This window comes from Garra rufa, chromosome 9 (genome assembly GCF_049309525.1).
Source record: "Garra rufa chromosome 9, GarRuf1.0, whole genome shotgun sequence".
NCBI lineage: Eukaryota > Metazoa > Chordata > Actinopteri > Cypriniformes > Cyprinidae > Garra > Garra rufa.
In genome coordinates this window covers 39,274,209-39,298,001 of record NC_133369.1, presented here as the reverse complement: position 1 = coordinate 39,298,001, position 23,793 = coordinate 39,274,209, and the positions used below count along the sequence as shown (strand labels likewise).

The window sequence follows — 23,793 nt, the reverse complement described above, 5'->3', positions numbered from 1 at the left end:
AGGTTAGTGATATTTTTAAAATATATATAAATTAATAAATAAATATTTTTTAAATGGGTTTTTATACAAAAACTGCTTTTTTATGTAAAATTCACTTTATAAAAGACCCACATTTCTAACTTTAATTCATGGGGATAACATGGATAATTTCACATGGTTTAGTGTAAGATTTTTGCCCATCTTTTGGAAAATCCAGTTTTAAAAGTAAAAAAAAAAAAAAAACTACAAAAAACTTTTACCAGTAGGTGGCTGCAGAGCTCCACTATTTGCTATTTGACCACCTGAAAGATATTTTTTCACAAGTTTTTTCAGTTGAATTCATATCTACAGTACAGACCAAAAGTTTGGACACACCTACTGTATATACAGTCATGTGAAAAAGTTAGGACACCCTACTGAATTCCATGATTTTCTGTATCAGGACCTAATAAAAAATTATCTGGTACTTGGCAGGCCTTAAAATTTGGAAAATAAAACCTCAGCTGAACAACATCACATAACATATCACACCGTGTCATTATTTATTTAACAAAAATAAAGCCAAGATGGAAAAGTCATGTGTGAGAAAGTTAGGACACCCTATGTTTCAGTTGTCTGTAGATCCAATTTTAGCAGCAATAACTTGAAATAATCATTTTCTATATGACTTCATTAGTCTCTCACATAGTTCTAGAGGAATTTTGCCCCACTCAAAGCAAATTGATGTGTTCTACAAGTCTTGTGGTTTGTTCAGATGCAACTTTGCAAACCTAAAACATGCTGTCATGTTTTTTTTTTTAGATAGAAGAGACTTTCTTCTGCCAAGCCTTCCAAATATGGGACGAGTCTGGCATGTTATTTTTAAGTGTACTGTCATGAGCTTTATCATTTAACATGTTAACTGAGGCCTGTAGCATCTGCGGTGAAGTTCTTAGGTTGTCTGCCATTTTTCTAAGCATTATACGGTCCGATCTTGGGGAGAATTTGCTGGGACATCCACTCCTGGGAAGATTGGTGTCTGTTTTGAATGTCTTCCACTTGTGAATAAACGTTCTCACTGTGGAATGATGGACTTCCAATTGTTTGGAAATGGTTGTATTACTCTTCCCTGATTGATGACAACAACAATTGCTTCTCTAAGGTCATCGCTAATGTCTTACCTCCTTGGCATTGTGTTAACACACACGCAAAGGCTCCAGACCAGCCAAACTGCCAAAACTTCTGCTTTTATGGAGGTCCTCACACTTGCCGATGATCAGTTAATAAAAGGCATTTGATTAGCAGTGACTGACTGTTACTCTTACTGGCTTTTCCATTTTGTCTTTATTTTTGTTAAATAAATGATAGAACAGTGCAATATGCCACGTGTTATTGTTCATCCGAGGTTTTATTTTTAAAATTCTATGACCTGCCAAGGACAAGATAATGTTTTATTATGTCCCCATACAGAAACCCATGAAATTCAGTAGGATGTCCTAACGTTTTCACATGACTGTATAGGTGGACACTCTTGACACTCCTGTACTGCCTCGTTCTTATCAGAAACTGAGAAAATAATAATTGCAACATCGCAAATAATGATAGCGGCATGAACATGATTTCATATTATTTAACAACATATAATTGATATGCCGAGCCTGGTAATCCCAGGAGAGTACCTGCATAGTTGTACATTTAAATGCTGACAGCTAAACATAACGTGTTTAGGCTAACGTTAGCAAGCTAGTGATACTGATCTTCAAGGACATCTAAATTGTATTCTTGATAACCAGTAACTTGCCTTCATGGTCATGAACACATGACCTTTATTATTTTTTAACTCTACAGCTGTGCAATAAAATTCACTTCAAAGATTCACTTTTGATTCATAAAGACGACATGGGGGAAAAAAAATATTTTCACGGAAAACAACGTCTTTTTATGATGAAAAATACATGAATTTCCCATATAACCAGAAGATGGCGACAGAGGATCAATCATTGGCTGCAGCTGCCATTTCAACTCTTGCTTTTCGATTTATTATGAAATGACCAGTATCAGCACTCTATCATTGCTCTTGCTGGCCCTTATATTGTGTTATAGGAATAACAAAATACATACAGGGGCAATTTTTTGCACCAATATCTTGAATTTTAGGTCATAACTGCATTTATAGAGTTGTTCTTCTGTATAATATTTGTCAACAGTCTACTATATGAAAAATAAGATGATGTACAAGTCTGGGGGCGGGGACAGTGCATTAACTGCATTAAAATATTTTAATTGCGTTATTTTTGCGTTATGTAACACTGAAGACTGGGGTAATGGCTGCTGAAAATTCAGTTGTGCTTATGGGTTAGTTTACATCTCTAATCTGAAGTATGAGCTGAAGCAGTGTTTGTGAACATTACCAATACTGCAACATAGACTCACCTGGAAGAAATAGGTGATGAAGGCCACTGCTCCAACTAGTAGAAAGAGAAGTGAGAACATCATGGTCTTCTGTCGCTTTATGTCAGGGTCAGCCTCTGCAAACACCTAGAAACAGATGAGATTCTATTGTACTGAACATTTTTTATATGAATTGTTTTGAAACTATCCTATGGAGATGAGCTGGAAGCAAAATCTGCACAATAGAGATTTTTGTTCAGAGATGTGTGAACAAAGACAAAGGACACTCACACCAATGATTTTGGAAAACAGAATGGCCACACAGGGATAAACAGCTCCACCCACAAGGCTGGCCACCGTGCCCACCAGCAGGTAAGGCCATTCCGGCTTGTTCAGAGCCAGAATTTTAGTGAAAGGTATTTCTTCAACTTTTTCCTTTTCCTAAAAGAGAATTTGAGATTATCAGGATCCAATTACTGCGTTTTTTATTCACGCTGTAGCATTAAATGAGTGGAGTCCATGTACCTTTTTGTCTTTTTTGGATTTCTTGCTCTTCTTTCTTAAAGACTTCTTGGTGGAGGAATGTCTCCCACTGCCACGTCTTAAGCTTCGTCTAAGGGTTCCATTCTCCATTTGGATTTCCATTCCTCCCTCTGGAGTCTCTGTTTCAGAAGATTCCTCACCGGTTTCTCCCTCAGAAACATCCTGAATATCATCTTCATTCGCATCAATATCATCACTCTGTCTCCCAGTCGTCTGTTAGCGTAAATGAATAGAATCATGTTGTTTCAAAAAATGAGCAAGTAAATAAATATCATGCCAAAGAACTCCAAAAATGGGGGTCCTCTTGCAAGAGACCCCCTTATACACACACACACACACACACACACACACACACATACACACGCACACACATGTTGGGTTTACATGTTTTATGGGGACATTCCATAGGCGTAATGGTTTATATACTGTACAAACCGTACTTTCTATCGCCCTACACCTACCCTACACCTAAACCTAGCCCTCACAGGAGATTGTGCACACTTTTACTTCATCAAAAAATCTCATTGTGCATGATTTATAAGCCTGTTTCCTCATGGGGACCTGAGAAATGTCCCCACAAGGTCAAAATCTACTGGTATTCCTATCCTTGGGGGGACATTTGGTCCCCACAACGTGATGAATACCAGGTACACGCATACGCACACGCACACGCGCGCGCACACACACACACACACACACACACACACACACACACACACACACACACACACACACACACACACACACACACACACACACAAACACTACCAAAACTACCAACTATCATTTTTTTAACAGTTAGATTTTCAATGTTGAAAAAGTCTCTTCTGTTTACCTGCTTTATTTTAACCAAAGTACAGCAAACACAGTAAAACCTTGAAATATTTGTATTATTTAAAATAACTGTTTTCTATTTGAGTATATTTTAAAATGTAATTTATTCTTGTGATTTCAAAGCTGATTTTTTATTATCATTACTCCACTTACAAAAGCTGATCTTTGGATCTGTCTATTTATCAAAAAAAGAAATGTAGAAATGTTTCTTAAACAGAGCATGTTAGAATGATTCCCGAATGATCATGTGACACTGACTGGAGTAATGATTGTGAAAATGTAGCTTTGATCAGAGAAGTAATACTTTTGCTGTATTTTGGATCAATAAATGCAGGATTGGTGAGCTGAAGATTTAGCTTTTATATATTCACAGTACTGCAACCAACACACGCATGCAGTTTCACACTACTGGAAAATCTTGGGGTCAGTAAGATAAAAGATTTCTTTCTTTTTCCTTAAGAGATGATCCAGTGTTATATGTCCAAAAAGATCCAGTGTTGTATATCTGTGCATTGCAAAAGTATGTGAATCTCTTGGATTAGCAGTTAATTTAAAGGTAAATTAGAGTCCATCTGTGCAGATGTGTTTTCAGGCAGTGCAATGACTATCAAATGTGAGTATGTGACCTGTTTTATTCAAAGAACAGGGATCTATCATGTTTGTGGAAGTTTGCGGAAGTGAATCATGTCACAAACAAAGGAGATTACTTAGGACCACGGAAAAAGAGTTGATGTTGCTCATCAGGCTAGAAAAGTTTACAAAAATCTCTGAAGAGTTTGGACTCCACAAATCCACAGTCAGACACCTTCCTGAGAAGTGTTCGACAAAGATCATTCCAAAGCAGAACGTGTAACAGTGTGCGAGATTGCAAAAGTTCTCAGTGTAACTTTCAAGCAACTAAAGATCTTTCTCACATTGGCTAATGTTAATGTTTATGAGTCCACCATCAGGAGAACACTGAGCAACCAATGGTGCACATGACAGAGTTGCAAGATGAAAGTCACTGTTCTTCAAAAAGAAAATTGCTTGTTAAAGATCATGTGGACAAGCCAGAGGACTATTGGAGAACTTTAACGAATGGATGAAACCAAAATTTAACTTATTGTTTTAAATGAGAAGCTATTATTTTCAGAGAAAAGAACACACTGCATTCCAGCTTAAGAATCCTATCCTATCTGTGAAACAGGGTGATAGTACCATGGTTGGGCCTGTTTTGCCCAACCATCTTGGCCAGGACAGCCTGCCATCATTTATGGAACAATGCGCTCTGGATTATACAAGCAAATTCTAAAGGAAAATGTCATGACATCTGTTTAAGAACAGACTCTCAAAAGAACGTGGGTCATGCAGCAAGACAACAACCCCAAGCAAAGTCATTCTACCAAAGAATTTTTAAAGAAGAACAAAGTTAAATGTTTTGGAATGGCTGAGTCAATGTCCGGACCTGAATCCAATTAAAATGTTGTGAAAGAAGAAGAACCTAAGCAAGCAGTTTATAGGAGGAAACCCACCAACATCACAGAGTTTAAGTGGTTTTGCACTGAGGAATGGGCTAAAACTCCTACATGTTATTGTGCAGGAATGATCAGCATTTACAAGAAACTTCACCTTTAGTTACTGCAGCAAAAGGAGGTCACACAAGATATTAAAAGCAAAGATTCACATACTTTTGCAATGCATATTTTCCAAAGTAATTTCAGGACTCCTATGAAAATCTGATGATGTTTGGGTCACATTTATGCAGAAATATTGAATATTGTAAAGGGTTCACAAACTTTCAAACAGCACTGTATGTAAACAAATTACATATACACACATATATATGTATATATATATATATATATATTAGGGCTGTCAAACGATTAATCGCAATTATAAAATAAAAGTTTATGTTTACATACTATATCTGTGTGTACTGAGTATATTTATTATGCATATACAAATACACACACATACATGTATATATTTAAAAAAAAATTATATGTATATATTTATACCTGTATATAATTTAGATTATAAATAAATGCAAATATTTAATATATAAATCTAACATATTTTTCCTTAATATATACATGTGTGTATGTGTATTCATGTATACATAATAAATATACACAGTATACACAGATATAGTATGTAAACATAAACTTTTATTTTGCATGCGATTAATCGTTTGACAGCCCTAATATATATATATATATATATATATATTAGGGCTGTCAAATGATTAATCATGATTAATCACATCCAAAATAAAAGTTCATGTTTACATACTAAATGTGTGTTTTCTGTGTTTATTTATTATGTATATATAAATACACCCACATACATGTATATTCAAGAATTTTTTTTAGATTTATATAGAAAATATTTATAATTCTATATATAGTCTAAATTAAATAGAAGTATAACTATTCATTCATATAAATATTTTTTTAAATCTATACATGTATGTGTGTGCATTTATATATACATATTAAATATACACAGTAAACACACATTTAGTGTGTAAACCTAAACTTTTATTTCGGATGTGATTAATCGTGATTAATCATTTGACAGCCCTAATATATATATATATATATATATATATATACCTTTAAAGTAATAATAAAACATTTATTTTCTCTTACTGGTATTACTGTTACAAATAGTGGCTGTCAATAGAATAAAATGAATTTGATTAATTTCATGATATATATAAATAACAGCATTGAAATTCTGAAAGTGAGTTCTCTCCCACTATTATTACACAGTTGTCATGTATAGATATCAGTGGTGTCAAAAGTATTCACATTCATTACTCAGGTAGAAGTATGGATACTAGAATTAAAAAAAAAAAATTCTGTAGAAGTTAAAGTATCAACTCAAGCTTTTTACTCAAGTAAAAGTGTAAAAGTACTGGTTTCAAAACTACTTAAAATATAAAAGTAAAAGTAATGTAAGGAAAAAAAATGCCATTAAGGACAAAAGCTTAGGCTGCGCCGCAGGGGCCTATTGTGCACTACCCCACCTCTTCAAAAACATGGGTAACACTTTATAATAACGTTCAGTTGTAAGTCTTTTATAAGTGATTAGTTAATGATGAAATAATCATTTACAAAACATTCACAAATGATTATTAAGTGATATGCTAACAATTTGTGTATGTTTTGTTAATTCATTTACAAGTCATTTACAAATTAATTTACAAAAAAATTAGTTAATGATGAAATAATTATTTACAAAACATGACTATGTGTTTATAAATTATGAATAAGTGATATGTTCATTTTATTGTTAGTACTATGCTAACAATTTACTAATCTGTCGTAAATTATCTGAAGAATGGCATATCATGAAATAATCAAACAGATAATTAGTAAATGGTTAAAAATTACTAGTTAACCCCTTAACTGTCACCCCCATTTTTAAAGTTTATCCAAACTTAAATTGTAATTCATGAACACTTTGGATCTAAGGTAGGTCTCTTTTTAAAGAAAACTTTACTATAAAGAGAATACACTGTACAATTTTTATTATATTTTCTCTAAAATACATATTATACATAACAGGTTTTATCCTAAATTTGATATCAAGTCTTACATGTAAATAAGTTATTTCAAATTTGAAGTTGATATGAAAAAAAATTGAGGTTCCTGTGAAAGTTTGTTTAGGGTGTTACAAAATACTAAATAACCTTATATAATTCATACTCTACATGGTGCATAAGTGCATAAGTACATAGTGAATAAGTGCAGAGTGTATAGTGCGTCATTTGGGGCGCAGCTCATGTTTGCCAAAGAAAACATCTTTACCCTCACCAGTCAGCCCTTACATTGCAGTACACACTACAAAGTATTCAAAAGCTGTTGATGAATAAATAATGAATAAATCATTTACAAATCTTTCTGCATCCCCTAATCTAAAGTGTAAACTACTCATCAGTTGTAAATGTTTTACAAACCTGCCGGTTACAGGTTGTGTGGGTATCAGGTGGGTATACACACTGGGTGAAAGACCCTTGAAAAATGAGTAAAACATTTACAACTGATGAATTGTTTACACTTTAGATTAGGGGATGCAGAAAGATTTGTAAATGATTTATTCATGATGCGATCTTCAGTGAAGGATAAATATTTAAATGATTGATATTTTAATTATTTTAAGTGACAAATAATATATTACATAGTAACGTATTAACCACTTACTAAGGATCTGTTTGATTTTTTCATGATATGCTATTTTTTTAAGATAAATTACGACAGATTTGTAAATTGTTAGCCTATTACTTAATAATCATTTGTGAACATATAATCATGTTTAGTAAATTATTAGTTCATCATTATCTAATCACTTGTAAATGATTTATAACTTAATCTGCGAAACATATATAAAAATACTAACATATCACTTATTAATCACTTATGAATGCATAGTCATGTTTTGTAAATGATTAGTTCATCATTAACTAATTACTTGTAAATAACTTGTAAACGAATTAGCAAAACATACACAAATTGTTAACATATCACTTATTAAACATTTATGAATGTTTTGCAAATCATTATTTTATCATTAACTAACCACTTATAAATGACATACAACTGACACATTTTTCTAAATGCCATAATGACTATAATGTTATATTAAAATATTAATGTTAAACAATTTGGGATGCACAAGGCTACCTGTTTCAGCTGCATATATGTCCATTGAAAATGAACACATTTTAGTAAAATGCAAATACATTAAAAGACCATATATGTGTACTACTGAGCGTTAACATGTGTTTCATGGAGTGGAAGATTTAATGACTAGTTGCTGGCTGTAAGTATTGCGTTATCATAACATTGTAAATCGCAAAGGCTAATTTATTCAACCAGTAAAGTACAGATACCCAAAATTTCTACTTAAAGGAACACTCCACTTTTTTTGGAAATAGGCTCATTCTCCAACTCCCCCCGAGTTAATAAGTTGAGTCTTACCATTTTGAAATCCATTCAGCTGTTCTCCTGTTCTGGATCTGCATCATGTTAAAAAATGACCAACGAGTTTTGATATTTTAAAACTTGACTCATCTGTAGTTATAGTATATCATGTACTAATACTAAAAATGTAAAGCTGCGATAAGATTAGGAACTACACTGCCAGTCAAGGAAGTTTGCTGCTGTAATATGGATGCAGCAGGCGCAGTAATATCAAGCAGCGCATGAGATAGTTCCCAGCTAGGTTAGCATTTCCACATGTGCTGCGTGATATTACTGTGCCTGGTTCGGCCTTGTTACAGCAGCAAACTTCCTTTACTATTACGCCGGAATGGGAGTGTAGTTCCTAATCTTATCGGCCTAGAAAATCGCAGCTTTACATTTTCCGCCGGTATTAGTATTCTTTTTTTAAAGTGGAGTGTTCCATTAAGTAAGGTAACCAAGTATTTGTACTTTGTTACTTGACACCTCTGACAGAAACAAACATGTACCTGTTGCATTACGAGAGAATAGTAAATTCCTTTCTTGGCCATGAGATCTTTGTGAGTTCCCTGTTCCACCAATTTGCCATCACTGAAGCCAGCAATTATATCTGCTGAACGAATAGTTGACAGGCGGTGTGCAATCACAATGGTGGTACGTCCTGCTCTGGCCTAAGAAACAACACACACAAGTTTTAATCACTTGTTTACTGCCTGTGTTGGTTAATAGTTTGTTAGAAGAACAAAAAATATAATAAAAGACATTTAGATTCATAATCTGCAACTATAACCTGTCTATTTCAGCACTCATGGAAATGTCCTATATGTTTTGCATTACCTTGTCCAAAGCTGCCTGAACAACAGACTCGCTCTGTGTGTCCAGGGCTGATGTGGCCTCATCCAGCAGGAGGATTTTGGGGTTTTTGACAAGAGCTCGAGCAATAGCAATCCTCTGTTTTTGGCCCCCGCTCAGTTGAGCACCTCTTTCTCCAACCATAGTGTTCAGCTTCTATCTCAAAAAATAAAACAATAAACTTCCTTTTAGACTTAACATAACTACATTAAAGAGAAAAATTCAGAAAGCAAATTTCAGAAACAATTATAAACGAACAAAAGTAATATGTAAATAACGAATAGTAGCGGGCCAAGAACGGATCCCTGGGGAACACCATGCTACAAATGGGCAGCAGGGATAATAATATTATACTTGATGCTACTTAATGATAATATTATACATCTACAGTCAAGCCCGAAATTGTTACTTTTATTCAACCAGCAAGTTTTTATTTATTTATTAGAAATCACACAAACGTCTCCCAGAAGATAATAAGATGATGTAAAAAGAGGCATCATTGTGGAAAAAATTATTAATCATCTTTTATTTACATTTGAACAAAAAGTGGCATGTCCAAAATTATTCATACCCTTCTCAATAATCAATAGAAAAGCCTTTATTGGCTATTACAGCAATCATACGCTTCCTTTAATTGCTGAATAGCATTTTGCATGTCTCCACTGATATTTTTGCCAATTCATCTTTAGCGTTGAGCTCCAGCTCTTTCAGGTTGGAGGGTCTCCTTGCCATCACCCTGATCTTTAGCTCCCTCCACAGATTCTCAATTGGATTTAAGCCAGGACTCTGGCTGGGCCACTGCAAAACGTTAATGTTTTTGTCTGCTAACCATTTCTTCACCACTTTTGCTGTGTGTTTTGGGTCGTTGTCGTGCTGAAATGTCCACTGGTGCCCAAGGCCAAGTTTCTTTGCAGACTGCCTGATGTTGTTGTTGAGAATTTTGATGTATTGCTCCTTTTTCATGGTGCCGTTTACTGTGATTAGGTTCCCGGTGAACGTGATTCCACCGAGTACAACATGTTCCTGGATCAACATCCTTGTTGATCCTGGAACAACATCTCGATCAACCAATCAGAATTGATTGGTTAACTTTTTAGGAAATGTTAGTTTTAGGCTTATGATCACAGTTAGATGCTTCTACACCCTTGTTAACAGGTATTATTTCCCTTTGATTTTAGGAATAAATTATGGTTAGGGTTAGGTTTAGGGGTAGGGATTGGGTTAAGTCTATATTTTGGGACACTAATGTTGATCCAGGATCAACAAAAATGTTAATCCAGGAACATGTCTTACTTGGCAAAATCACGGTGACCGGTTTTCTTAGGGTTGAAAGCTTCTTTTTTTATGCCAAATGAAGACTACATCATTGTAGCCAAACAATTCCATTTTTGTTTCATCTGACCATAAAACAGAAGACCAGAAGTCTTCTTCTTTGTCCAGATGAGCATTTGCAAAGGCCAAGCGGGCTTTTGTGTGCCTTATCTGGAGAAGTGGTGTCCTCCTTGGTCTGTGTCCGTGGATCCCAACGGTGTGCAGTATCCGTTGGACTGTCTGCCTTGAGATGTTGCCACCAGCAGAGCCCAGATTCACCAGAATGGCCTTGGTGGTGATCCTTGGATTCTTTTTTTTACCTCTCTCACTATCCTCCTGGCCAGCACAGGTCTCACTTTTGGCTTCCGACCACGTCCTCTGAGATTTTTCACAGTGCGGAACGTCTTGTATTTTTTAATAATACTTTGCACTGTAGCCACTGGAACTTCAAAACATTTAGATATGGTCTTATAGCCCTTTCCTGACTTGTGAGCAGCCACAATGTGCAGCCGCAGGTCCTCAGTGAGCTCCTTTGTCTTAGCCACGACTGTCCACAAACCAACAGCAGAGAGCTTCTGTTTTTCACCTGCTGAGTTGATTAAAACAGCTGTTCCCAATCAATCAGGGTAATTAGGATGCTTTAGAACAGCTTGGACTATTTGGAATGGTATAGAACTTTGGATTTTCCCATAGACTGTGACAGTTTGCAAAGGGTATGAATAATTTTGGACATGCCACTTTTTGCTCAAATGTAAATAAAAGCTGAGAAATTTCCACAATGATGCCTCTTGTACATTGTCTTATTATCTTTTGGAAGAAGCCTATGTCATTTCCGGTCAAAAAAACCTTGCTGGTTGAATAAAAGTAATTTTAAGTCAGAATTTGCCAGGGGTATGAATAATTTCGGTCTTGACTGTACATTTGTTAGACATTGTACTGTAATTTGAAAATCTTTGGCTCTGCAATGTGAAACACAGATGAGTCAAAACCTTTGATAAAAATGTACAGTACTCACATCTGGTAGTTTAGAAATGAAATCATACGCATTGGCTTCTTTAATGGCTCGTTCAATGTCTTCATCTGTGGCATCTTCACGGCCGTAGCGTATATTCTCAGCGATGGTGGTTCCAAACAGAACAGGCTCCTGACTCACGATACCCATGTTCTCCCTCAGCCAGCGCACATTCAGAGAGCGGATGTCATGGCCATCCAGGGTAACCTGCAATTGTACACATTTCATTAGATAAACAGCTCTTCTTTCCTGAGGCTGCTCTTATTAGTTGCATCATATTTTGTGTGACATGAAGTATTAAAAGAATACAGCTTTAACTGAGAGGTGAAACGAATAATGGTTGCTCATTAGTCAGTGTTACCTCTCCTGCATCAGGGTCATAAAAGCGCTGCAGAAGCTGGATTGTTGTGCTTTTCCCACAGCCACTGGCTCCAACCAATGCAATGGTCTTTCCATGAGGGACTTTCAGACTCATTCCATTTAGAATCTGCAATGGGACACAATGAATCAATTCTCAGTAGCTTACCTTTACTACAGATATGCAATATATCAGTACCATATTGGTTATATTATAAGCCAACTTTTCAGACTCCTCAGAGGAGGCAGCGGAGGTAGCGCCTCCTAAAAATATTGGATGAGACACCAGCAGGTAAAGTTATAGCAGGAGTCTGCTTCTTTCTTGCCCCCTCAGAGCCCACAGACTTTTAACAGACTCCCTAAAGTGTGCGGTGAGTGTGGTGGGGGGTAATTGAGAATTAATAGTGGAAAGTCAAGTAAGAGGAGGCAATGCCTCCATTGTGATATGATTGGATATGATTGGCTGTGATTGGTTCATGCGATAAATCTCATCTCTTGTGTGTTCGTGTGCATTGTGCATTCACAATTGAATGTACAATATAATGTTGTTAATGGGAAGACTAATTAAAAAAAGTAAGCAAACAACTCACACACTTAGATATAACCACTTTGTTACATCATAATAAGACTTGGCCTAAAAAAATCCGTGAGAGCTTTTAGTAAGTAATCAGCTTGGTGAAATTTAAAGTAAATTTCTGTGTCTGTGACCAATATTTAACAAGCTTTGATGACTGAGGACCCAAAATATAAAAAAAATATTTAAAAGTTAGCTAAATAAATGGAATAGTTGAACATCATTCACATATGAACTATATATTGCTTAAAAGTGTTACTGCCTTGAGTTTTTATTTTGGAATAAACATAAAATGTAAAAACACTGACTTGATGAGATTCATACATGGCTTTGATGAATATATATATTTGATAAATACAAAATATATGGCTTTGATAATGGCTTTGATAAATATCAATTTATATATACATATTTTCTGATAGTGTAAATATTTTTATTTAACCAGAAAATGTGACTGGGACATGAATTTACATTAGATAAAAATGTTTTTGCTGAGGACTAATATATACAAACTATATTAATAGAAGCAATAATTTATTAACAAGTAATCTTCAGTAAATCTCAAAAATGAATATCCATTTTCATTTTACTGTATTAAAATGACTGATGTTATATTTTAGCATTATTTTTATATAGATGAAAATAGTATAGCTTTTACTGGTTATGATTTATAAAACTACTCATTTTAATTAATTTAAAAAATAATCATTAAAAACTATATCATTTTATTAACTAACAATTTGAACACATAGAATGGATACAGTGTTGGGAAGGTTACAATATCCTTCATCACTTGAATTAAAATTATAAATTATTTGATTTTAAAGCACAACCACCACAAAATCAGACTTTAACACCTCTTTTTACTCTGAGATCAATCTGAGGTTAAATAAAATTTAAAATCATAAAAGATATAGTTTAATAGCTATGATACTGTTTTTGAAATCAAATCTTTGCATAGCCATGACAGGAAACAATGGCATCTAACAATGCTTTGAAAAAAAAAAACGTAAAAAAAAAAAAAAAAAAAAAAAAAGCGTATACATAAATCCAAATAAGAAATAAAACAGATATTAAATAAGCATGTGTTCTGTTCTGTGTCCTAAACTCTTGAAACGTCAGTGTCTTAGTTTGGAAAATGTGTTGAAATATTCAGATGTAACCTTCTTTGTAATCGTTAAATTTTTCTTAAATAACTGTAATTCAATAAATTTTTTCTCAGTTACTGTAACAGATTACAGTTACATTTATTTTGTAATTAAATTACATAACTCTGAATGGATAGTATCAATTAATAAAGTTCCTGACAGGTGGGAAAACAAGCAACTCTACCTTCACATCTTTTCTGGAGGGATAGTTGAAGTAGATGTTCTTGAATTCAATATCTCCTTTCACATGGTCTGGTTTATGACCTTCTTTTGAACTGCTGTCAATTGGACGAGGCTGAAATAAGTAACATAAACAGAAATAAGTCATCCACAATAACAATACAGGTATAAATATAACTGTCAGACTGAAAGTTTGTACCATGTCAATCGTTTTGTAGACCTCATAAGCAGCACCACGGGCCTTGGCGATGCTTTCCAGGTTTGGAGCTCCCTGACCCAAAGAGAAGGAGCCAATCATCACGGAGAAGAAAACCTGGGGGGCAAAAGTGACAAAGCAGCTGGTTGAGAAACATCCCCAACTGTGACTTTATTCAGAAACGGATGAAGTCTTAAAGCAGTTGAACAAACTTACAGTGAGGACTTTTCCAATGGAGTAATTCTCTGGCTCGTCCACAGAGAGTTTTGTCCCGTACCAAAATGCCAGTGCGTAAGTGCCGAATATAATGAACTGTGTCAACCCCATGGACACATTAGTGGTAATGGCTTTCTTCACCCCAAATTCCTTTGCTTCCACCAAGTTTTTCTCATACCTGGAATACACAAAATAGTTTGTCGCAGAAAATCATTTATCTTATTTTACATACACCCTCAGAACAGCTTGGTCACATTCTTGACATTTAGAAGAAGGCCCAATCTTATCTTCTGTTTAAGTGACATAACAGTTGTGAACTTATGGTGATGAGTGAAAAGTACAGAATGTACAGTACTCACTTCTCCACTGCTTTCTTCTGGCCATTAAATGCCACAACAGTTCTGATAGCGACCAGAATTTCTTCAGCTACTGCTCCTGCTTTTGCATATGCTGTGAGCTCCTTACTTGTCAGGGTAGCAAGAATCTGTAGGCGACAAGATATTTACAAATTAAAAAAAATAATAATAATAATTACACACTACCAGTCAAAAGTTTTTGAACAGTAAGACGTTTTTGTAAAGAAGTCTCTTCTGCTCACCAAGCCTGCATTTATCTGATCCAAAGTACAGCAAAAACAGTTAAATTCTGAAATATTTTTACTATTTAAAATAACTGTTTTCTATTTGAATATATTTTAACGTGTAATTTATTCCTGAGATTTCAAAGTGATTTTTGTCGCATCATTACTCCATTCACATGATCCTTCAGAAAGCATTCTAATAATTTGATTTGCTGCTCAAAAACATTTATTATTATTATTATTATGTTGAAAACAGCTGAGTATAATTTTTATCAGGTTTCTCTGATGAATACAAAGTTCAGAAGAACAGCATTTATCTGAGAGAGAAACATTTTGTAACATTATAAATGTGTATTAATGATCGAAATGAATACTTTTATGCCTTAAATTGATCAAAAGTGATAATAAAGACATTTATAATGTTACAAAATATTTCTATGTCAGATAAATGCTCTTCTGAACTTTCTGTTCATCAGAGAAACCTCAGAAAAAAATCTTCTTCTACTTGAGCAGCAAATTAGAATATTAGAATGACTTCTGAAGGATCATGTGACTGGAGTGATGATGCTAAAAATTCAGCTTTGAAATCACAGGAATAAATATGTTCAAACAGAAAACAGTGTTTTTAAATGCTAAAAATATTTTAACATTTTCGCTGTACTTTGGATCAAATAAATGCAGGCTTGGTGAGCAGAAGAGACTTCTTTTGAAAAATCTTGAAATATTGAAATGTAACATTGTACATACTTTAGACCAAACAGCTGCTGATCCTGCCAGCAGAGGACTGACAGCAAGAATGACCAGCGTTAGCTTCCATCCGTAGATAAAACCAATGACAAAACCTGCAATAAATGTGCAGAAGAACTGGACAAACACACAGATTTTGTCCCCAAGGCCATCGTTGATGGTGTTTATATCACTGCGTTGGGGAATCAAAAAGGAGATTCATGAATTTAGAGTTTTAACACCTGAGATGTAACCAACAAACTGATCAGGTGACAGAAACAAAAGTCTGCAACATGGTTGCTGGTCACGTACTCAGTTAGTCTAATGTTCAGCTCTCCGATCGGATGAGTGTCAAACCATGACATCTGCTGGTGAAGGATGGCATGGAAGTACTTCTCCCGGATCCTCTTTGTTTGCTTAGCAGCAGTTAGCAAGAAGAGCATGACCTGGAACGTGCCCAGGAGGAGAACCGCAGCCCCGATCGCAACAAAGTAATAAGCGTGTCTGTGTAAACAAACCAGCAAATTATGTCAAGTGAATAAATCAAAGGTGAAAGATTCTATCTTAGTCACTAATGTCAAAAGCAATTAAGAAACTTCACTAAATTATTAACAGGCAAACTGAATGAGAATGAATCTGACACCAGATGGCTCCTCACTCTGTCATTTTATCTTCAATGCCTATTTCAGGAGAACCAGCCAAACAAGTTGAGTTGAAAAAGGTGGAGTTTCCAGTGAAGTTGCCTGCAAACACATGGGAGCAACTTTTCCTGAAACCAGTAGTACCAGACCAGCATATTAACGTAAACATTTATGAATAAGGGTTACGTTTACATTAGCAACTCAAATCCGTTCTATTGACTGACTTGAAGTTATATAATTAGCAAGGACTAATGTTTCAACCACATGAATGCACGCATGCTTAGACACGGATGATTGTGTTATTAAATATACCTGTCAGATTACCGGTCTGCCCACTCAACACAAAGCTGTCGGTCATTTCTCCAAAAATCACGCACATGAGAGGCAGCGCAACCCCATGGGCAGCTGCGCACACCAGGCCAATCACCATAAGCAGCACCTCTGGACAGGTGGCATACCGAAACTGCAACACAACAAACATGTGACTGCTGTCCTCAGGGCTTATCACTGCATGTTATATCACTGGTTGTAAAACGACAAATGAATTATGTGATGTAGAAAAGATGCACACTCACCAGCTGAAAAAATCCAACAGTTTTCACCGGCTCTTTCTTCTTTTTGGACTTTTTTTCCTTTTTGCTATTTAAACGTGAAAGAGTACATTTGAAGTTATTTTAATGTTTTAATATATGTTTTTAATACATTTCATCTTAAAGTTATTTTAGAAAAGAATGTTCTCTAAATAAAAAAAATTCAGAGCCTTTTTTTTACCTTTACCTGAAGTCATCATAAGGGGCATATAAAACAAGTTATAAGGTAACACTTTACACTAAGGTGTCATTTCTTAACATTAGTTAATGTACTAACTAACATGAACAAGCAATGAGCAATACTTTTATCACACTATTTATTCTTTGTTGTTTATGTTAGTTAATAAAAATAGAGTTGTTCATTGTTTGTTCAGGTTAATTCAAAGTGCATTAACTAATGTTAACAAACACAATTTGTGATTTTAATAATGCATTAGTAAATGCTGAAATTGACAGTAACTAAGCTTAATAAATGCTGTAGAAGTATTGTTCATTCTTAGTTTATGATACTAATGAAGTTAACTAATGCCAATGAATAAACCTTATTGCAAAGTGTTCTGCAATCTGCTTTTCTTTTAAATATCCCAAAAATAAAGTCCATTTGTATTCTTAATGCAGATTCCTGGCTTATATGTTTGCCAGTAATTTAGAATCAAATAAAATAAAATAATAAAATAAAATAAAATAGAAACACTTTACAATAAGGTGTCATTTGTTAACATTAGTTAATGTATTAACTAACATGAACGAACAATGAACAATAGATTTTTTACACTATTTATTCAGTTGTACATTGTTTGTTCAGGTTAATTTACAGTGCATTAACTTGTGATGTTAATAATGCATTAGTAAATGCTGAAATTAACAGTAACTATAAGCTTAATAAATGCTGTAGAAGTATTGTTCATTCTTAGTTTATGATACTAATGAAATAATGTCAACTAATAAACCTTACTGAAAAGTGTTCTGCAATCTGCTTTTCTTTTAAATATCCAAAAAATAAAGTCCATTTGTATTCTTAATGCAGATTCCTGGCTTATTTGTTTGCCAGTAATTAAAAAAAAAAAAAATAATAATAATAATAATAATAATAAATAAAAAAATCAAATGAAAAGTAACACTTTACAATAAGGTGTCATTTGTTAACTTTAGTTAATGTATTAACTAACATGAACAAACAATGAGCAATAGATTTATTACACTATTTATTCATCGTTGTTTATGTTACTTAAGACAAATACAGTCGTTCATTGTTTGTTCATGTTAGTTTAAAGTGCATTAACTAATGTTAACAAACACAACATTTTTTTCTTCAGTATTCTCTAGAAATGTGTACATACTAAGGATCACTAACAAATATTTGTGACCCTGGACCACAAAACCAGTCATAAGGGTCAATTTTTGGGAAATGAGATTTATACATCATCTGAAAGCTAAATAAATAAGACAAGGACAATATTTGACTGAGATATTGATATTGAACTATTAGAAAATCTGTAATCTGAGAGTGCAAAAAAATAAGTAAATAATAATAATAATCAAAATATTGAGAAAATCACCTTTAAATTTGTCCAAATAAAGTAGAAATCCATATTACTAATCTAAAATATTTTTTTGGTAAATTTACAGTAGGAAATTTATAAAATTTCTTCATGGAACATGATCTTTACTTAGTATCCTAATGATTTTTGGCATAAACGTCAATCAAATCAATAATTTTGACCCATGCAATGTATTGGTTTCTGAGGTTCAGGGTCACCTTTGTGTTACAAATATGGCTCTCAAAAAATACAAAATGAAAAAATACATAAATAAACAATAAATGTTATTTTTACAATAAATAACACCAGTGTTGTGACTTCTGACATTGAAAAGGCAAACAATAATAATAATTAAGGTCAAATTATGATTTTAACGCAGAATTGTCTCTACATTCTCTACCTAACAGTCCCTTGCAGAGCCCTAGGCATCCTTGGTTTAAAACCCTGATATTAGATTATCAGTTAAAAACACTAGAGGTGTAACATTTTAAATATCTAGAGAATTTTCTGTGGAATTTTTGCCCCTAGACCTGGCTCAGTTCAGATTTTATCAGTTAGTCTCCTCACAAATGACAAGACTCATAATCTAACATGAATCAGACACATCCAAAACTACCAAAACATCATCTTCTTGGTCACATTTACCCTTTTCCCTTTGATTTCTCAGAGGACTCCTTTGATGGCTCCTCTGGTTTGTTTTCCTGATGTTTCTCATCCTGGGTGTAAGCTAGGTTGACGAAGCCCTCAGGGATCACCTCTGCACAACAAGAGGTTTATGTTTACTTAAGGAACAGGTGGTGTAAGTCTAAGGTGTCCAACAAATATAAATAATTAACTCTAAATGACGCAGCATTTTACAAATTAGACATACTGTACATACATATTTAGAATTGTCATTTAACTAAATGACTTCTGCTCAAACTATAGTAATCTAATTTATATTTTAGACTTGCAATTGTGTACTATGAATATTGTTGACTGCTATGACAAGTAAGGTTTTCTTTCTCAATTGTAAATCACTTTGGGGGATAAGAATGTCTGGAATAAATTAATGAATGTAAATGTAAAATGTAAATGAATATATATAGCACACCTTGCAAGTAAGGTGGAGGGTCTGTCGACGGAACGCTCGGCTCTTCTTTCATTGTGACAGCACAGTGTTTGTGTTGCTAGATTAAAAAAAATTAAGAAAAAGATTAAACAAAATAAAACATTCATCACAAGCAATGCTTAAGTTTACAATTACAGCCCAAAAGGTTTTGTATCCTGAAAATACCTTTTAAAGATTTTTTTTATTCAGCATTTAAGAAAACAATCAATGTACAAACCATAATGATTTAAAAAGAACCAAAACACTCATCTGAAGAACTTTTTAATGTAACATCTAGCATAGATTTACATTGTTAGAAAAGATTTATATTTTGAATAAATGCTTTTTAACTTGTCATTCATTAAAGAATCCTGGAAAAAAGAATCACAGGTTCCAAAAAAAAAAAAAAACTGTTAAAAAAACTCTTTCCAACAATAAAAAAACAGCATATTAGAATGATTTCTGAAGGATCCCGTGACATTTAAAACTGGAGTAACAGCTGATGAAAATTCAGCTTTGCATCACAGAAATAAATTATATTTTGAAGTATATTAAAATAAAAAAACATTTCACAATATTACTGTTTTTTTTCCCGTATTTATGATCAAATAAATGCAGACTTGATGAGCATAAGAGACTTCTTTTAAAAAAACATTACAAGTCTTACTGATCCCAAACAAAAAAAGTAAAATTTCAAAATATTTTTTACTATTTCAGTTAACTTTTACATTTCTGAAAAACCTTAAAGGCAGCTCAAGAAACCTATAGAGCCACAATAATAATTTAGTAATGTAAAAAATGGCTTTCAAAATTTTCGTTAATTATCGTTGCAATAATCAGGAAAAATAAAAAAACAGGACTTTTAGATACTCACAAAGTTATATTTTACATATATGTGACCCTGGACCACAAAACCGAAGTCTTAAGTAGCACGGGTAATAGCCAAAAATACTGTATGGGTAAAGATCGTGTTCCATGAAGATATTTTGTAATTTTCCCACCATAATTATGTCAAAACTTAATTTGCATTGCTAAGAACTTCATTTGGACAACTTTAAAGGTGATTTTCTCAATATTTAGATTTTTTTCCACCATCGGATTTTCAAATAGTTTTTTCTCGAACAAATATTGTTCTATCCTAACAAATCTACATCAATAGAAAGCTTATTTATTCAGCTTTCAGGTGATATATAAATCTCAATTTCAAAAATGTACCCTTATGACTGGTTTTCTGGCCAAGGTCACATATGCTTTACTCTAATTATCTAGCATGATGGCGTTATTATTACATAAGCTTATCTCTTACTTTAAATACATTCATCATCCTACCTGCATGCATGTTACATAATTGGTTATAACAAACGGAAGTGTATTAGCCTACAAGTGAAACATGACAGCCTATGATATAAAACGCATACAATAAATAAGTTAAACTTAAAAAAATATTTGATTTTAAATTAAAAACTCGAACTGCCACCCATATTCACATATTTGTATAGAGAAAAAAAAAACATGAATGCTCTGCGATATTTACCAGAAAGTCCAAACAAACTGATACGCAAAAAGAGCATTTAATATGTAAAGTTTTACCGGCTTACCCCATGTGATGATCACACAGCTTCAGTCAAACAGACAATATGTAGATAGAGCAGGCTGATCCTCTCCTTCTGTTACATGATGTTTTATACCGCGTTATGATACCTTGACACGCCTCTTCCTGAGTCAATACTGCACAAATGTAGGCGTGCAAAGGTGCACAGTCATTGACTTTTGCCCTTGTAGCGGAAAAAATGAGGTTATATAAAAAAAAAAAATGAAAGATGAACCGATAAGAAGGTACGAACTTTGTTCCTCCTCAGAGTTTAAAATGTAGGCGCATTATAATTTTTATAGAGTAATTAAGAATTACCATCAAAACTTTCTGTTATGATGCGCTTACGCCTTCATCACTGATTAAAGGTGACGTTCAAAGGTGACGTCTTACTTCCTATTAGGCCATATAAAGTAAAGTAGATATGGGATAATCAAACTCTATGATAAATAGTTGTTCTGCCTTATTAAATATCCCGACGGAGCATCCAATGGCGTGAGTTTGGGGGCGGGATTATCGGTTTGATTGACCAATGGCAAAAGGGATTTGATTGACAAACCTGTTTGAGTACTGTCATAATTCTTGCAGTTTATTAATGACTTCACTAGTCGGTGAAATGTTCCTCTAAACAAACCACATGTTGTATTTATAAACCTTGACTTGAAGTTTACTGAAACAAGGTTAGACTAGATTATAAATGGCAGGTATGTGTGTTTGTCATCAATATTACATCAACAATAGCTTTTCTAAACCAGATTCACTGTTAAAAGGCAAAACCATAAACCATTACAAAAAACCATTGACATTCTTTCTTAGGACATTACTGACTCATGATCACTATTGGCTAGGGTGGATGATGGCATGAACTCTGTCCATAGTTGTTATTAATTTTAAGTGTTAGGGCAGCGTTATCAATGTAGATCTTAAAATTTCAAGATCTTTGATTGCCATTTAAGTCTGGATGTTCTGTACAGAGCACATTCAGGGCTTTTCAGAGATGCCAAATGTTTGGAAGTTTCACCATGGTAGTTTTATTGATTTTGTAAAGCATTTTAGGGTTTGATCATCTGATATACTCAAAAACTAGCTAGAATTATAAAGCACATCATGTCAGAATGGTTAAAGGACTGGATTGAGTTGGGTTGATGAGGCTTGATGGGTTTAGAAGAAGCAAAAATGTCAACATTTTCAGCACTAGTCTTCAGTGTCACATGATCTTTCAAAAATTATTCTGTGTTGATGTAATAACAGTTGTGCTGCTTAATATCTTTTTTTGGAACCTCATGATTCTTTGATCAATAGATCAATAAAAGGTTAAAAAGAACAGTATTTATTTAAAATAGAAAGGTTTTCTAACAATATATACTGTTTTTAACAGTTTGGGGTCACTAAACTTTTATTCTTACTTTTTTGAAAGATTTGCATTGTTCGAAAATATTTACATTTTGAATAAATACAGTCCTTTTTAACTTATTACACATCAGAGAATCCTGAAAAAAAAGAATCACAGGTTCCAAAAAGATATTGTTTCCAACATTGATAATTCTAATAATAAATCAGCATATTAGAATGATTTCTAAAGCATCATGTGACACTTAAGACTGCTGATGAAATTTCAGCTTTGCATCACAGGAATAAATTATATAAAAATAAAAAAAAATCTGTATTTTTCAAATAAATGCAGCCTTGATGAGCATAAGAGACTTACACTAAAAAACATTACAAGTCTGATGCCAAACAAAAAAATTTTTTTGAAATATGTTTTACTATTTAAAATAACTGTTTTCTATTTTAAAATGTAATTTATTCCTGCGATTTCAAAGCAGAATTATTAGCTCAAAAAACATTTATTATTATTATTATTATATTCTTTGATGAAGAGAAAGTTCAGAAGAACAGCATTTATTTGAAATAGAAATCTTTTGTAACATTATAAATGTCTTTATCATCTTTTGATCAATTTAAAGCATCCTTAAATAAAAATATTAATTTCTATAGTTTCTTTCAAAAGTAAAAAAATCTTTGGACCTTTCTATTCATCAAAGAATCCTGAAAAAAATATACTCAGCTGTTTTAAATATTGACAATAATAGTAAAAAAATGCTTCTTGAACAGCAAATCAGCATATTAGAATGATTTCTAACGAATCGTGTGACACTGAAGACTGGAGTAATGATGCTGAAAATTCAGCTTTGAAATCACACCAATAAATTATATTTAAAAGTATTAAAATTTAAAAAAAAGTTTTTTTCTGTATTTTTGATCAAATAAATAAAGCCTTGATGAGCATAAGAGACTTGAAAAACATTACAAGTTTTACTGATCCCAAAGAAAAAAAAATTTGAAATATGTTTTACTATTTAAAATAACTGTTTTCTATTTTAAAATGTAATTTATTCCTGCGATTTCAAAGCTGAATTTTTAGCTCAAAAACATTTATTATTATTATTATTATTATTATTATTATTATTATATTCTTTGATGAATAGAAAGTTCAGAAGAACAGCATTTATTTA

General features: G+C 33.3%; 1 protein-coding gene across 1 annotated transcript in view; it reads right to left on the bottom strand.

The window, feature by feature from the left end:
• The window catches only part of abcb5 (ATP-binding cassette, sub-family B (MDR/TAP), member 5), a 32,465-nt gene extending 11,115 nt beyond the window's left edge, over positions 1–21,350 (bottom strand). Inside the window, exons 1-19 of the mRNA XM_073846474.1 lie at positions 21,285–21,350; positions 19,690–19,765; positions 19,242–19,353; positions 17,041–17,104; positions 16,778–16,928; positions 16,483–16,567; positions 16,137–16,328; positions 15,846–16,017; positions 14,878–15,002; positions 14,519–14,696; positions 14,306–14,419; positions 14,111–14,221; positions 12,209–12,334; positions 11,851–12,054; positions 9,510–9,680; positions 9,182–9,343; positions 2,875–3,105; positions 2,641–2,790; positions 2,392–2,496 (exon numbers count right to left, since the gene is read on the bottom strand). Of these exons, the coding sequence (XP_073702575.1) occupies positions 2,392–2,496; positions 2,641–2,790; positions 2,875–3,105; positions 9,182–9,343; positions 9,510–9,680; positions 11,851–12,054; positions 12,209–12,334; positions 14,111–14,221; positions 14,306–14,419; positions 14,519–14,696; positions 14,878–15,002; positions 15,846–16,017; positions 16,137–16,328; positions 16,483–16,567; positions 16,778–16,928; positions 17,041–17,104; positions 19,242–19,353; positions 19,690–19,741 (2,505 nt within the window). The 5' untranslated portion in view covers positions 19,742–19,765; positions 21,285–21,350. The remainder of the gene's footprint in view (positions 1–2,391; positions 2,497–2,640; positions 2,791–2,874; positions 3,106–9,181; positions 9,344–9,509; positions 9,681–11,850; positions 12,055–12,208; positions 12,335–14,110; positions 14,222–14,305; positions 14,420–14,518; positions 14,697–14,877; positions 15,003–15,845; positions 16,018–16,136; positions 16,329–16,482; positions 16,568–16,777; positions 16,929–17,040; positions 17,105–19,241; positions 19,354–19,689; positions 19,766–21,284) is intronic.
• Between the last annotated feature and the right edge of the window lie 2,443 nt (positions 21,351–23,793).